The 14587-nt window shown below is 35.5% G+C and overlaps 1 protein-coding gene across 2 annotated transcripts in view; it reads right to left on the reverse strand.

Moving 5' to 3' along the window:
• The window catches only part of OLA1 (Obg like ATPase 1), a 171398-nt gene that overhangs the window by 2262 nt on the left and 154549 nt on the right, over nt 1-14587 (reverse strand). For both annotated transcript variants that reach the window (XM_005573514.3, XM_005573515.4), the window contains 3 exons: nt 4541-4681; nt 3768-3864; nt 1576-1698 (listed from right to left, as the gene is read on the reverse strand). In XM_005573514.3, coding sequence (XP_005573571.3) covers nt 1576-1698; nt 3768-3864; nt 4541-4681 — 361 coding nt within the window. The remainder of the gene's footprint in view (nt 1-1575; nt 1699-3767; nt 3865-4540; nt 4682-14587) is intronic.

The following is a 14587-nucleotide window of genomic DNA, read 5'->3' on the forward strand; positions in this document are numbered from 1 at the left end:
AATATATATACATACATACACATATACACAATCTTGCCCTCAAGTCTAAAACCTACTTGATAATCTGAAAGTAAACATTTATTGAATAAAGGAGCATAGAGCAATTCATAAATGCTTCATTTTACTTGGACTTCAAATTTTGAAATATTAGTTTTGGAGGTTAAAACAACGTAAAATATTTAATAGCATCCTAGGTGAAAATGTCAGAGTCAACCCTTTCCAATTTATAGTATAAAAACTGCCAGTTAGTGGTAAGTAGTCTTATAAGCAGGAAATATTATTTTATTGGATATTATAAAGTTTCTCAATTGTTAAAGGAAATACTTACATAGATCTACTAAGGATTGGTAAACAGGCTTACCATTTCAAGAGTATAAAAAAAGAAGCATCTGATCTCTGAATTCTAGTAATAGAAAACATCCTCATTTTTATCTTCCTTATGAAAAACAGATATGCCAACATGATGTAGCATGTTGACAAATAATCTGAGATTTTTGTTCAAGTCTAATCAGTATTCCTGACAAAGTTCCATCTCAGTATTTGCATACCTATCTATATCTATACAGATGCCGCCACTGAAAAATTAACAACCGTGTTTACTTGTAAACTGTTACTCCTTCCACTCTTTTAAAAAAACAAAATGGTTCTCATTCAACATTGAACCAAGTATACCAAGAATTTCCCCTCCTCTTCCTGGTATTCCAACAGTTCTATTAAAGTCCTGCTGTTCAGTATGACCTTTCCAATGATACCAATGAAAATAAACTAAACCTGAAATAAACTTTTTTGTGTTCCTTTCAACTTATGAAATAGTAAACACAGAATCTTCTTTAAATTCTATAACATTTTCTATGGTAGTCTTCAAATATTAAATTAAAGAACTGTCCTACAATGTCAGTTTAATCAGCTAATCTATATTAGAAATTGCTAGATTTCTCTAAGTAACATCTAACAAATCAAACAAAATTAATTTTGCAACAGAATTTACATTTAAAAAATCATCTACTACTCATGTATAAAACTGCTTCACTATTAAGTGTCTGCAAACCAAATTATCCTTATTAGCTAAAATAAAGCACAATTTTGGACCTGCCCTCTAGTGTTGAGAAAGCAAATCAAATCCCCAAGTATCTTTAAACAACAAACAAGTAAAACCATGAAGTTTTAGAAAGAACAGCTTTTATTTAACTAAGTTTCTATTTCTATTCTTGAAGTAATCATAAGCATATATATTATACTTCAGATATTCAAATGCAATAAGTATAATTTTTCATTGGCCATAAGTGAACAAATTCTTTGAAATTATTTACAATTACTTAAATCTAATCTATTTTTTTTCAATTATAGAAAAAAACTCCACAAAAGTACTGACAATTCACACATTTTTAAAATGATCTAAAAGTATGTAAACATCTATAGTTCTTAAGTCAGTTGATAGTAACACTAAACATTGATCATCTTATTACATTATTTTAGACTACACTCAGTTTAAAAGATAATTATCATTCATTTTTATCATGAATAACCACATCAGTGGAAACATCATGAAATACAAAAATAAAAATAATTCTTTACCTTGACTGCATTTTCAGAACCTTCCTCTTTAAAATCTTCGTATTTCATTACTTCAGCCATAATGAATCCCTTTTCAAAATCTGTGTGAATCTTTCCTGCAGCCTGAGGAGCCTTAGTCCCTTTCTTTGAAAAGAAAGACCAGAGAAAACTAATTGCATTTAAGATGATTGATTGTAAGCACAGAGTTTCTTTTCTCTGATCAGCAGTTGGGCTCAACCAGAACTTAGTTGAATATCTGTTAAGATGTCAGGTATACAATTAGTACATTTTCAACACTGGGTAGTATCTATGCAGCAGATTTAGCACAGATAGATCAGTAGATATTAAAGAAGCGTAGCTTTGTTTTTCCTAACAGTCATCCACTGTTTTATTGATTTAGAAGCAGTGGTCTGGTTTTGGTGTAGGTTTCATTTCGATTTTCTATTCTTCACAGTGGAAAAAAATAGATTTTTAAGTAACTTTCAAGCTGAATTATCAAAGGTTTTAAAAAGATAAAAAGCTCTCAAAATTTCAGCTCATCTAAAGAACATATAAAAATCAATATACAAAGGGGCATTTTAAAGGCATTTCCAGCAAATCATGTTGGAAATCTACATTCAGCAAATAATTGTGAAACTCTCAAAAAATTTCGATAATAAAATCTTTGAACATTTTGCATAATATTCACTGCCTCTAACCATCATGAAGGAAATTCAAGTTGATATAGGAAGAGAAATGTCTTATAATTACCCCATATGTTATATTACAAGGATATATATTCCACACACACATAACCATGGAAAGAAATTTGAGAAATAACGGTGACCTAAAGGCTGCTTAATAAAGCATGTTAAAGTGATAAGGAGTCTGACACTAGAAAGCACAGTTTTTACAATAAAAGATGTATTGGGTTAATATGGCTACTCACTGATGCTTACCTGACTAAATATCTTAGCACATTAAATCATGGATACTTACAATCAGTCTTAAGATAAACCAGCTTTTACGTTTTCAAGCCCAGAACATGCTATGTTTGCTACCTCCACATACTTAAGTTAGAAAGTTTTAAGGCTTTAAAATACATCTTTAAAATATATAGTAAAAATAAATCCTGGCAATTTGTTTACCAACTTGGATTTGCTTTGACATTATTTTTTAAATCTATATAAAAGGACCTTGGTTAGAAGTCAATCAAACATTTTTTTTTACAAAGGGGAGAGGAGATAAAAGAAAAGTAAATCTCACATTCACACAAGGCATTTAACATTATGTTGAACTGCCTCCATGTTTCTATCCATATTAAATCAAAATACATGTAACAATAAATTATAGTAGTCACTGAAAACAGGAATCAAAGCACCACTAAAATTTATCGTGTAGCATATATTTAAAAAGCATAATAAAAGACTGAATAAGACACTATTTCTAAAAGTTCTGGTATTATTTTTATATTCTGTAACATACTATTTAGGATTACATATATTTCAAAATATTTTTCAATAGTAACTACTATGTTACAATATATTTAAATTTAAAAGCAAACCATTACAGTTCAGTTTCTATTGTCCTCTGGGAATAAATTAGTCATTCTCTCTGGTCGTATTCAGTATACATCAATTTTTAAAATACATATCACATTTTTAAAGAAGTAAGACTGAACATACAACACTAAAAATAAACATTACTTCTATGAATTCAAATTTAAAAAGGCATGAATTATTACACATCGAGTTTAGCTTTTTGAGCCCAACTGTGTATCTATGAAGAGCATAATGATGTCATATTGCTTTTATTGCTGAAAATGTAATCCGAGCAAAGCAAAGGAGGAAAGAACCACCCGCAACCCAAACAAACTTAGTGAATACAAAATGAAAAGCAACATCAATTTCACTGCAGACAAACCCAGTCACACAGATTAAGCAAGCACAATACTGGTGCGTCTTATCTCTGACCACAGGAGGAGGGTAGACAGATTCTACAGGATGAAGAAATTCAGACTATGTAATAGGCAGAATCAATTGTTACCTGCCTCAATCAATGCCGCTCCACTTTCACTGTTCAGCAGCTCACAAATAATTAAAGTTATCCTGGACAAAAACCTCATCTGTAATGACTAGCTAACCGCCACCATGACAAACTTCAAAGTCAGTGATATCAATCTGAATTCAATAGTGTGGAACTGGATATAGCTGATGAATAAGTATGAATCTTACCCTGATGGTCCATGCACGCACTTCATCTGGGCCTGCAGTGAAAAAGTATTCTAGTTGGAGTGCTGCAAACCCAGCCTTAATGATCTTTGGCAAAGCACTGAAATCAAATGAAACAAATTCACCCAACACATAAGTTGATTGTGCCAGAAATTGGTATAGAGCTAAAATTACTCATTTCAAGCAGAAAATGTTAAAGGTATTAGTAAATGACCACTCATCTTACATAATACACTTGAAGGGGTCAGAAAGCAAGTAACTATTTTTAAAAACCTCTCTTCTAAAATTGATTTTAATTGTCTTAGCCTGAAGATATTATTTTGAATTGTCTACTATTTAAAAAAAGAAAAATTATGACAATTTTCATCCAAAATTAATTATTTCCAGGACCGGGGCCACAAAAGCAAAATTATTTGATTGAAATCTGATATTTAAACAATATATTACAGTTACTCAGAAAAAATTACAGCAACTGATTCACCCTTTCCCCTCCCCCACTGAACATGACGAAAGAGTTTTGGCGATCATTCCTTCTCAAAAATATACATAACTAATACCTATGTTATAATTAAAACACTGTACGGAGATGACAGATGACAGTTAAAAACTTAATTTAAAATAAATCTTTTCACTCTGTCTCATGGTAAAGAAAGGAGAAGATTCCCTCTTTATAATGGTAATTACTCTGTCATTTATTATTCTATCAGCGCAAGCAATTAAATTACTGCAAGGAAATAGTTGATAATAAAGTGTAGGGAAAATGAATGCTAATTAACCTTTGTGTCATGTTCGCTTCCAGATACTTCTGTCTCTCCTCAGCACTCAATTCTTGCAACTTGAGTTCCAAGGCCCCACTAAAAGGAATGACCAAGGCACCTGGGTCATACTTGTCCACCCACTCTTTAATTTTTATCAACCTGTAGACAAAAAAGGGCACAACATTATCTTGTAGTGCATGCATGACTGTACCACATTCATTATTATCAAGTAGCACATACATATTCATAAGAATTGCACGGTTTTATGATGCCATCTTTTTGTGTATAGCTTTCCAAGGTCAAGACATTAACAGGCAGCAACTGCTTCAGGTATACGCCATAATATTTTACTGTAACCTCGTTTTACTTTAGCACATTATCTATGGGAACTATTATACAAATATTTAAAAACTTTTTTTAGTTACACTAAAATTGTTCAGCATTAACACCTGTACCCTTGAATAAAGCTTCCATTTTATAATTTTTTGTTTTCCTTACTTTACAAAGTAAATTTTTAAAAAGAGGAGACATAAAGTTCTGTTTGTGTAGGAATCATACCTAAAAATACTAGCTAATTCTGAAGAGCCCTTCACAAATAAATAATTTGTTCTGCTCATATATCTGGTTTAGTTCCTTCATGGACTAACAGAACTCACAGTGGTCACTGGTTTTGAGGAAGATTTTTGCTAGCCAAAACAAGCACGTGCAGAAATACAGATTTACAAATATAGTTGATCACATACGCAGCTCTTATGAACCTGACTTTTGTGAGAACAAGAATAATAGAACTGCAGAGGAAAGAAATTCCTTTAATCACAAAGGATTTGGAAAGCCAGATCAGTTAGGAAACTGATCCTAGTGGTTACCTGAAAAGACATTATTGAGTCATTTTTTTTTCCTTCCAAAGCATGGAGTATTTGGCAAAGTAGTAATTAGAACATAAATGAAATAAGTGTAGTGAATGTATTAATTAGGTTCAGAGTCTCACACTTTCCTAGCTTTTTATTACTGGGCAGGTTACTGAACGTTTTTAAGCCTCAGTTTCCTCACTTGTAAAAACAGAGATAATAATAGTACATATTATATTGTAAGGAACCTAGAAAAGCCTGCAAATAGTAAAAAATTAACAGTAGTTACTATTATTAATTTTCCTTCTCAGATAATCATGGCATATATTCCTATGAATTTGGAACTGAGTTTAGTGTAAGACTATACATTCCATTAAAATTTTTATAAAATTATGCTATAGTCTTACATAATTCTACTAGCCTGCTATATTTAGACAAAGGTTTTAATAGTTATTATGGCAAAATGCTGTGGCAGAAGTCCTTTAAGTAATTAATGTAAATGCCACTTTAGGGGAAAAGAAAAACAAGAAGTAAATCACAAATCCATCAATGGCAGGGGAGCAGAGTTCTTAGAAAAACTAAGACTATGGCCCATTGAGTGGGATTTAGGATGCGAAAAAGGAATGAAAAACAATCACACAAGAGTTTGTATATGTTTGTTATACAAAGGCAACTACTTATTTAATATGTTATTTGTGGTTTTGAATCTTCATAATAGTATTTTTTCTTTTGTTCATATCCTAAAAAATGGACCAAGCCCTACAATTTATTTTGAAAAAAAGTACATTGCCTTTAAAATAAAATTCAAACTAGATGTTTTCTTATCCAAAATTATGAAGGACAGGTTAAAAAAAGGAGGGGGGATTGAAATTGGTGCTTCTGTCTCTGATAATATTATGGTATTCTAAGTTACTTCACAGACTTACACTATTCCAACAAAAGTCTATATTCAAATGTTATCATCAATGGTTTAGTAACATACTTTTATTATACAAGTTAAAATCAAATATGTAATTTTTAAAAAGCAGATCACATACCAAATAGATTCAATGAAAGTGAAATAAAACAAGCCCATGTAAAAGGATAATATAAAAATATCATACACACTTTATTTCATAAATATGGACAACAGAACTAATAAAACTAGAACTGTTATGAAACAACAAGATAAGAAATAATTACTTTAGCTAACACATCAATTCAGAATAACAATAGTCCTACCCTGTCATTTTAGCAGCCTTTCCTGCAGAGTTCTCAGAGGGATTATTTGCATTCCTCAGGTGTTCTATTGTACAATTCAAATGAATAAAGACTTACAAATCATTCCTCTACCGCCAATGTGAGACTTTGATCTGGTGAATACACTATTGTACCTTAACTATAATTGGCAAAAAACCTGACAGTGTAGAGCATCACAAGCTTAATAACAAAGGAGAATATCTCAAAGTGTTGACAGATGATCTTCATAATGCAGAAGCAGAGCTGGTACATTTTAGCAGTAAATGAGCACTGAGGTCTAAAGGTCTCTAAAGTGACTGACATCAGACCTGCTATAGCCTCACTAAAAGAAAAAGGTACCGTAGCACTCTCCCGTAAAGTGAGTTAGGCTCTTTGCCTGCCAGCTTCACTTTTGTGACTTTCACTGTCATAGAAAACACAGGGAAGATGAAAAGTGAGTGAGGTTCTTTGGCTGTCTGCTTTACTTTTGTGACTTTTACTATCAAACAAAAGTGGGAAATGTCCCAAAGTAATTTTTAATTACATCTATAAAATAAACCCAGGGCAATTAACAATATTATTTGATTTCAAGATTATAGACTGAAATATATGTGGTATATCTATTAGGTCTGATGGTTACAAAAGTGTGATAATGAGGCCAAGATCACAAGTCTGAACCCCATGGGGACCAGTTACCTTTTGCAGAAAAATGTCTATTCTCTTGCTACAAACCATACCCCAAACTATAGCCAGTCATCTAAAAAATGTGTGCTATTGGCACATGAGGGATATAGAAAATTAAAGTTGAGCTCAGTACCACTACTAAAAAAAAATTCCAAGCCATTCTGTCGAAGTGCCTGAATAATAATCTCTATGTACAAATGTTAGCAAATGTCTAAAGCAAGTCATCCAATTGCTAGTGACCAAAATAATAATGATGATATTGTCAAAGAATATCAAATTATATGGCGGGTAGGAGGACAAGGAACAGTAAAGACAGTAGACTCCTAAAGAGTTAAACTGTAAAGCCTTACATAGACTTCATTTTGCAAATCTGACTGAGCAGATTACTGCAAAGGGATCCATCCTTCCCCATAAGCAGCAAAAGCCACATTTGATTTCCTCAAAGTCTTAGGAGTAACAAATGGAAAGTGGAAATGCCATTAGTTGTATTTTTCTCCCCAGTAGTGATTCCACAGCAAGAGGACAAAGAAGGGACAACTAGTTTTAAGACAAAAAGGATGATACTTTGAGATACACTGGCAGGTTGTGGTCTACAGCAGGAGTCCTCAACCCCTAGACCGTGGACTGGTACCAGTCGGTGGCCTCTTAGGAATCAGGCTGCACAGCAGGAGGTGAGTGGGGACCGAGCATTACCACTTGAGCCCCGCCTCCTGTCAGATCAGCAACAGCATTAGATTCTCATAGGAGCCCAAACCCTATTGTGAATTGCATATGCGAGGGATCTAGGTTGTGTGCTCCTTACGAGAATCTAATGCCTGATGATCTGAGGTGGAACAGTTTCATCCCGTAACCACTCCCCATCACCCACCCATGGAAAAATTGTCTTCCATGAAACCAGTCCCTGGTGCCAACAAGGTCGGGGACCACTGGTCTATAGATTCTTTGGCAGAATGAGACCATTAGTATTAAGTTAATATCAAATTTCCAGAAGATCATGTCTCAAATTTACTTTTAGCCTTGTAATCTGACTTTCTTGGCCAGTCTTAAAATTCCAGATCCCAAACTTTGATTTTCCCAGGGTTAGTTTACATTGTTTATATTTCTTTCCCCAGATATGAATTTTATTACTAAACATTCTATTTGTTTCTTCCAAATCCACTTGCTTTAACTGGGTAATATTTTACACTTGTTTAATAAGTTCTTTGTCCCTTTCAACATTAATTTGCAAGTTCTTTTCAGACTGCTTTGACTTACACTTTCTTGAGTGTAACTCCCCTCTCAAATCCCCCTTTCCCCATTTGTCATCTGCTAACGATCTTTCAGGACAGTTGGTTCCTGCCTATGTGCTATATTTGTGTATGTGTGGTCATTTTGGCAGCTGCAGTTATGTTCCAAGGGAGTCTGGTGGTCCCCAGGATTGAGATATATCTGTGGGGTAGTCTTGTGGTTACTTCTTCTAGGGAGAGATCTATGGAGGGTCCTGGGATCCAGGGAAGTTTTATTCATGTTTTTAGGCTTAGTGTTTCTGCACTAGGTTATGGGTAATGCTTCTTACAGTGCAGTCTCAGTTTCTAATTTCCTGAGAATAAGTTTCCTCCCTTGTTTGGAAGCAGTGAGGGGTATTTTTCTAGTATCTGGTAATGGAAATGACAGCTTCTTCTGGGCTTTATGAGTGGGCCTCACTCAAGTTATCTATAGCCCGGAAACTGTTCCTTGACTCTTATTCCTATGTGGACACGAAAGCCTCTAAACCACATACAGTAGCCCCCATTTTTCCAGTGGGGATATGTTTCAAGATCTTCAGTGGATGCCTAAACCCTCAGTACCAAACCCTATATATATTATGTTTTTTCCTGAAGCTGAAAACTCTCCAGCTTTTCACTTAAAGGAAGCACTTTATGGCTTCTCTTTGGCATATCCAAATTGCCAGCATCATACACTTAATAATGCCTTTGGGGCCATTATTAAGTAAATTAAGGGATACTTGAACACGAGCACCATGATACCTTGACAATCTGGATAACCAAGATGGCTACTAAGTGACTAACGGGGCAGGTCGCACCCACAGTGTGGATATGCTAGACAAAGGTACAATTCACATTCGGGGATGGTGGTTCAGGATTTCATCAAACTACTCAGAACGGTGTGTAATTTAACACTTAGCTATTGTTTATTTTTGCCCACTTAGTATTTTCAGACTGGTTGACAGTGGGAACTAAAATGACAGAAAGCAAAACTGCAGATAAGGGGGAGCTGCTATATTAGCTCAGTTTTCTCTGAAGGCCATGCACTGTCAACTTCATTCTTTACTGTTACTGAGTTTCCTTATTTTTAGCACCTAGAGAGTCCTTTTCTTGCTTTCAAGTCCTATTGTATATTCTTTTTTTTTTTTTTGAGATGGTGTCTCGCTCTGTCGCCAGGCTGGTGTACGGTGGTGTGATCTTGGCTCACTGCAACCTCTGCCTCCCAGGTTCTAGTGATTCTCCTGTCCTAGCCCCCCAAGTAGCTGGGATTACAGGCGCCCACCACCACGCCCAGACAATTTTTGTGTTTTTAGTAGAGATGGGATTTCACCATGTTGGTCAAGATGGTCTCGATCTCTTTATCTCAGGTGATCCACCCGCCTCGGCCTCCCAAAGTGCTGGAATTGCAGGCGTGAGCAGTGCTGGGATTGCAGGTGTGAGCCACCGTGCTCGGCCCCTATTGTATATTCTAAAATTACCACACCATCATCAATACCAGTTTTTTCTGGTTATTGTATCTGGTGTTTCTACATATTAGGAACAAGAAGGAAGGAAGCTTCCTGTATTGGCCCAGTTCACCATCTTAACAGGAGGCACTTCATACTACAGTTAAATGTCCATTTTATAATGTTCTAATACGATAGCTTTCAAACTTTTTTTGACCACACCCCCCTAGTAAAAAATAGATTTTACACTTTGACTCAAACATATGGTATACAGACATATTATTTTCACACGCATTATAAAGGGAACAGAGAAATCCCAATAGTGCTATTTGATATTTTGCATAAAATCCAAAACCAAATTCTTGCAACTTAAAACACAACCCTGAAATAGTTTTCTCTAGCATACGTTAATAAGAAACTTATCGTATTATTTTCCCCACCTCAGGCCTTTCTAACCTTTCAACTACGTCTAGCCACTCAAATTCTGATGACAATTTCTGAAAATCCTTTAAAGATGAGTCAATCCAACAACAAAATCAAGTTATATTACCATTTATGGCATCTTTGTTGATATAGGATATTCTCAAATCTGATTTTTTTATATCAAAGTATACTTAAAATATTTTTTAAATGTACATATGGTATTATTAGACCTTTACAAATACCTTATATAATTACTTGTTTGAACTTACATCTTCATTTTAAAAATAAATCAACAGTGATATCTTGCTTTGCTAATTGAATATAACTGGTGGCAAGAACCACATCTCAATATACACAAAATGATACAACTTACACAAAAGAGGCTCCAGGGCTGGTTAATTAAGTAATTTAGTATCATTCAGTCATTAAGGACTTGGCTTTTACTAAGCTAGCTCCCCTCATGTTGTCCGTGGGATGGATGTACCATTAATCCAGGGGATTCTGTTAAACACTAATATCATTTCTACTTTTTTCCCTTGAAGGTTTATACTCATTTATATTACAACTGCTCAGCGTCCCAAAGCATGATTTCAAGATATCAGAGTCCTCTTTACCACTTTCCAAATATGATTACTATAAATTAATGTCAGTTTACAGTATTAACCTGTAAACCTGTTATAGCAGGTTTATAACCCGCACTGAAATCAATACCACAAACAATATACAAACTAAAATATGTCATAAATAATATTTTTTCAAAGTCAAAATTCCAAAATTCTCAACTCTTCAAAATTCTTTGAATAAAATTATTAAAATTCAACACATCTTTACTTTTATTTCTGCTTATAAACATTTTCTGAATGGAGGTTATTAAGGAAGTCTGTGATGAAAACAAGAAGGAGAAAGAAGAAATATTAAGAAAGTAAATTCTAGTTTAACTGACTAATGTTTGAAAGTCTAATCCCTCTTCTCAAAGAGAGCTAAGGCCGGGCTTGGTCGCTCATGCCTGTAATCCCAGCACTTTGAGAGGCTGAGGCAGGAGGACTGCTTGAGCCCAGGAGTTCAAGGCTACAGTGAGCTACAAGACCACAATCATACTCCAGCCTGGATGACAGAGTGTCAATAACAAATAATAAATAATTTATTTATTATTTCCAAAACTAAATAAATAAACAAACAAATAAATAAATAAAGCTCCATCTTCCATACATGTAAGAGACCTCAAGTTTCAATGTTCTTGTCTGACTTTATGGAGTTGTACAGAATAACATGATTGCAACTTTGATTGTATCATTTGAGTGTGTGATAGAAATGCAGGAATCTCAGCTGGTCATGGTGGTTCACACATGTAGTACTAGCTACTTAGAAGGCTGAGGCAGGGGGATCCCTTGAGCCCAGGAGTTGGAGGCTACAGTGAGCTATGATCCTGCTTGGCCAAATGAGTGAGACCCCATAAAAAAGAAAAGAAAAAAGAATAAAAAGAAATGCAGAATCTTGAACCCCACCTCAGATCAGAATCTGCACTTTAACAAGCTCCCTGGGTGATTCATATGCATGTTAAACCTTCAGAAGCACTGAACTAAAGGACTTTGAAAATAAACACACACGAACTGAAAGCACGAAAATAGCTGAGATAACTATGCAGACCAACTGATAAACTAGAGGCGGATAATGACTACCTATACTGCTGATAGCAGAGAACAGTGAGAATGATAGGAAAATTCCTGCTTCTATTTCCCAGGTTCAAAACCAGAAAAGGAAATGTCACCAGAATTTCAGGAAGTATAAGGAAAATGTTTGCTCTGAAGCCTCTGCAATGTCAAAGAAGTCTCAGATTCACATTATTATGGTCAACAGTGTCTTACTTTGTAAGACATAATTATTGGCTGGGTGCAGTGGCTCATGCCTGTAATCCCAGGACTTTGGGAGGCCGAGGTGAGGGGATTACTTGAGCTCTTGAGTTTGAGACCAGCCTGGGCAACATGGTGAAATGACGTTCCTACAAAAAACACAAAAATTATCCAGGCGTGGTGGCCCATGCCTGTAGTCCCAGCTACTCAGAAGGCTGAGGTGGGAGGATCGCTTCATCCCAGGAGGAGAAGGTTGCAGTGAGTTGAGATCATGCTACTGCACTCCAGCCTTTGTGACAGGGCGAGACCCTGTCTCAAAAAAAAAAAAAAAGACATAATTATGCATTTCTTATCCTAATAAGCCTCAATACCTGGAAAAACATCTGTAGTAAGTTAGCTTTGGAGTCTAGATTGAGAATATAAGAAGTGATTCCAGGACAGAGGACTGTGAAATCTAAATTTACATCAAGTGAAAGATATATTACCACAAATTGTTCCCTATGAGAACCTCACAGAACTACTGGCTAAAAAACCCCACTCATTTTAGTCACTATAATAAGGCAGCACGTGTCTGTGTATGTGTAAGAAAATAAATTCTAAAGAAATGGCCATTTCTTTTGCAGCATAAAAAAATTGGATTTCAGACTTTCTGTTTTGAGGATTAACACGCTTTCTGATTCTAGCGATGACTGGAAGACTACCCCAAAATTGAAATGACGAGTGTTACAACAAGCAGGCAACCTGCAAAGCAAATTTGAATGTTTAGCAAAAAGGCTCCACTTAAAAAAAGTTCTTTGCAATGAATAAACAGGTGGAAAGAAAATATTAGGGTAAATTCTAATTAGTTTGAGTTAATCATAGTTCCCCATTCTCCAGCTGGCAAACGGTTTGAGGGGGCATGTGAACGAGTTCTAATCAAAAGAGCCAATGGAGTTTGTGGGAAGATCTGCTAAGGGACTTCAGGAAAAAGCTCCAAAAGGCTCCTCTGCCTCTTAAAGAGAGAAAAGAAGAGCCTCTCTGGCGGAGACTATTTTGGATTTCATCCTTGGCACTCTAGCGGCCATTTTGTGACCGTAAGAAGGGAAGTGGGGAAAGATGGGAAAACCCTTGTTCTTGAAATCATAGGAACATTTAATTAACCAACCGAGGAGACAAACTACCTTGGGTCTTAGGTACTGGGATTATAATATTTGTAGCTGAAGGAATCCCGATACTGATAATGATGACATCTTAGGGTTATTGTCATGTAAGTATATGACTGTAGCTCCTCTTAACTGGTCTAACTCTAATTTGTTCTTTAAGATAAGAATCTCCTCTAGAGCCTTCCCTGAGCTCCCATGTGGGCCACAGCTATCACCACATTCCACTGTATACTATAATATTGCATATAGTTTTCTGTTTATATCTTCATACTATAGAAAAAAATTTCTTGAGGTCAGGGACTGTGGCTTTACTCCCCATTATATCCACAGAAACCTCCTAGCACAATGCCTGGCACATAGTAGATGCTCAAATATTTTCTAAATAGATAATAAGGGGGAAAGAGTTTCAGCTAATACCTAGCTGAGTGACTCCAGGTGGTTACTTAACATCTCTTAGCTTTAATATACTCATCTGCAAACTGATCTAGATAAGTAGTTTTCAACCTCTTCCGAGTTCTGTAAAAGGATTTCCCAACGTGGAAGGAAGAGAAAGGGTAGGAAGAACAAGGGAAGAAGGGACAGTGAGGTTTTGGATTTTCCACTCTTGCATTTCAACCAGAAATGCTACATTTTTATATGACGGGCTTCTGCATAAGATTTTATCTGTCATCATCTGTTTTATCTGTTGTTTTTAACGACTCTAAAGTTCACTGGTTAAATTATCTCTTTCAGATGGAAAATTCTGTAACTTTATGGCATATGCCAGAAATAAACAAGTACAAGTGCTGAAATCTTCAGGTACGTCATTCAGATTTCTGCTTAAATTTTACTTTTCAACATCTTTTTAAAAATAATGGCCGGGTGCGGTGGCTCGTGCCTGTAATCCCAGCACTTTGGGAGGCCGAGGTGGGCGGATCACCTGAGGTCAGGAGTTTGAGACCAGCCTGGTTAACATGGTGAAACACTGTCTCTACTATGAGCCAGGCATGGTGGCAGGGGCCTGTAGTCCCAGCTGCTCAGAGGCTGAGGCAGGAGAATCGCTTGAACCTGGGAGGTGGAGGTTGCAGTGAGCCAAGATCATGCCACTGCACTCCAGACTGGGAGACAGTGAGACTCCGTCTCCAAAAAAAAAAAAAAAAAAAAAAAAAAAAGCCTCTTCCTTCCCATTTTCTGTCAATCTCTATTCCTTTACATTGACTTATTTTTATTCA

This window comes from Macaca fascicularis, chromosome 12 (assembly GCF_037993035.2).
Source record: "Macaca fascicularis isolate 582-1 chromosome 12, T2T-MFA8v1.1".
Classification (NCBI taxonomy): Eukaryota; Metazoa; Chordata; class Mammalia; order Primates; family Cercopithecidae; genus Macaca; species Macaca fascicularis.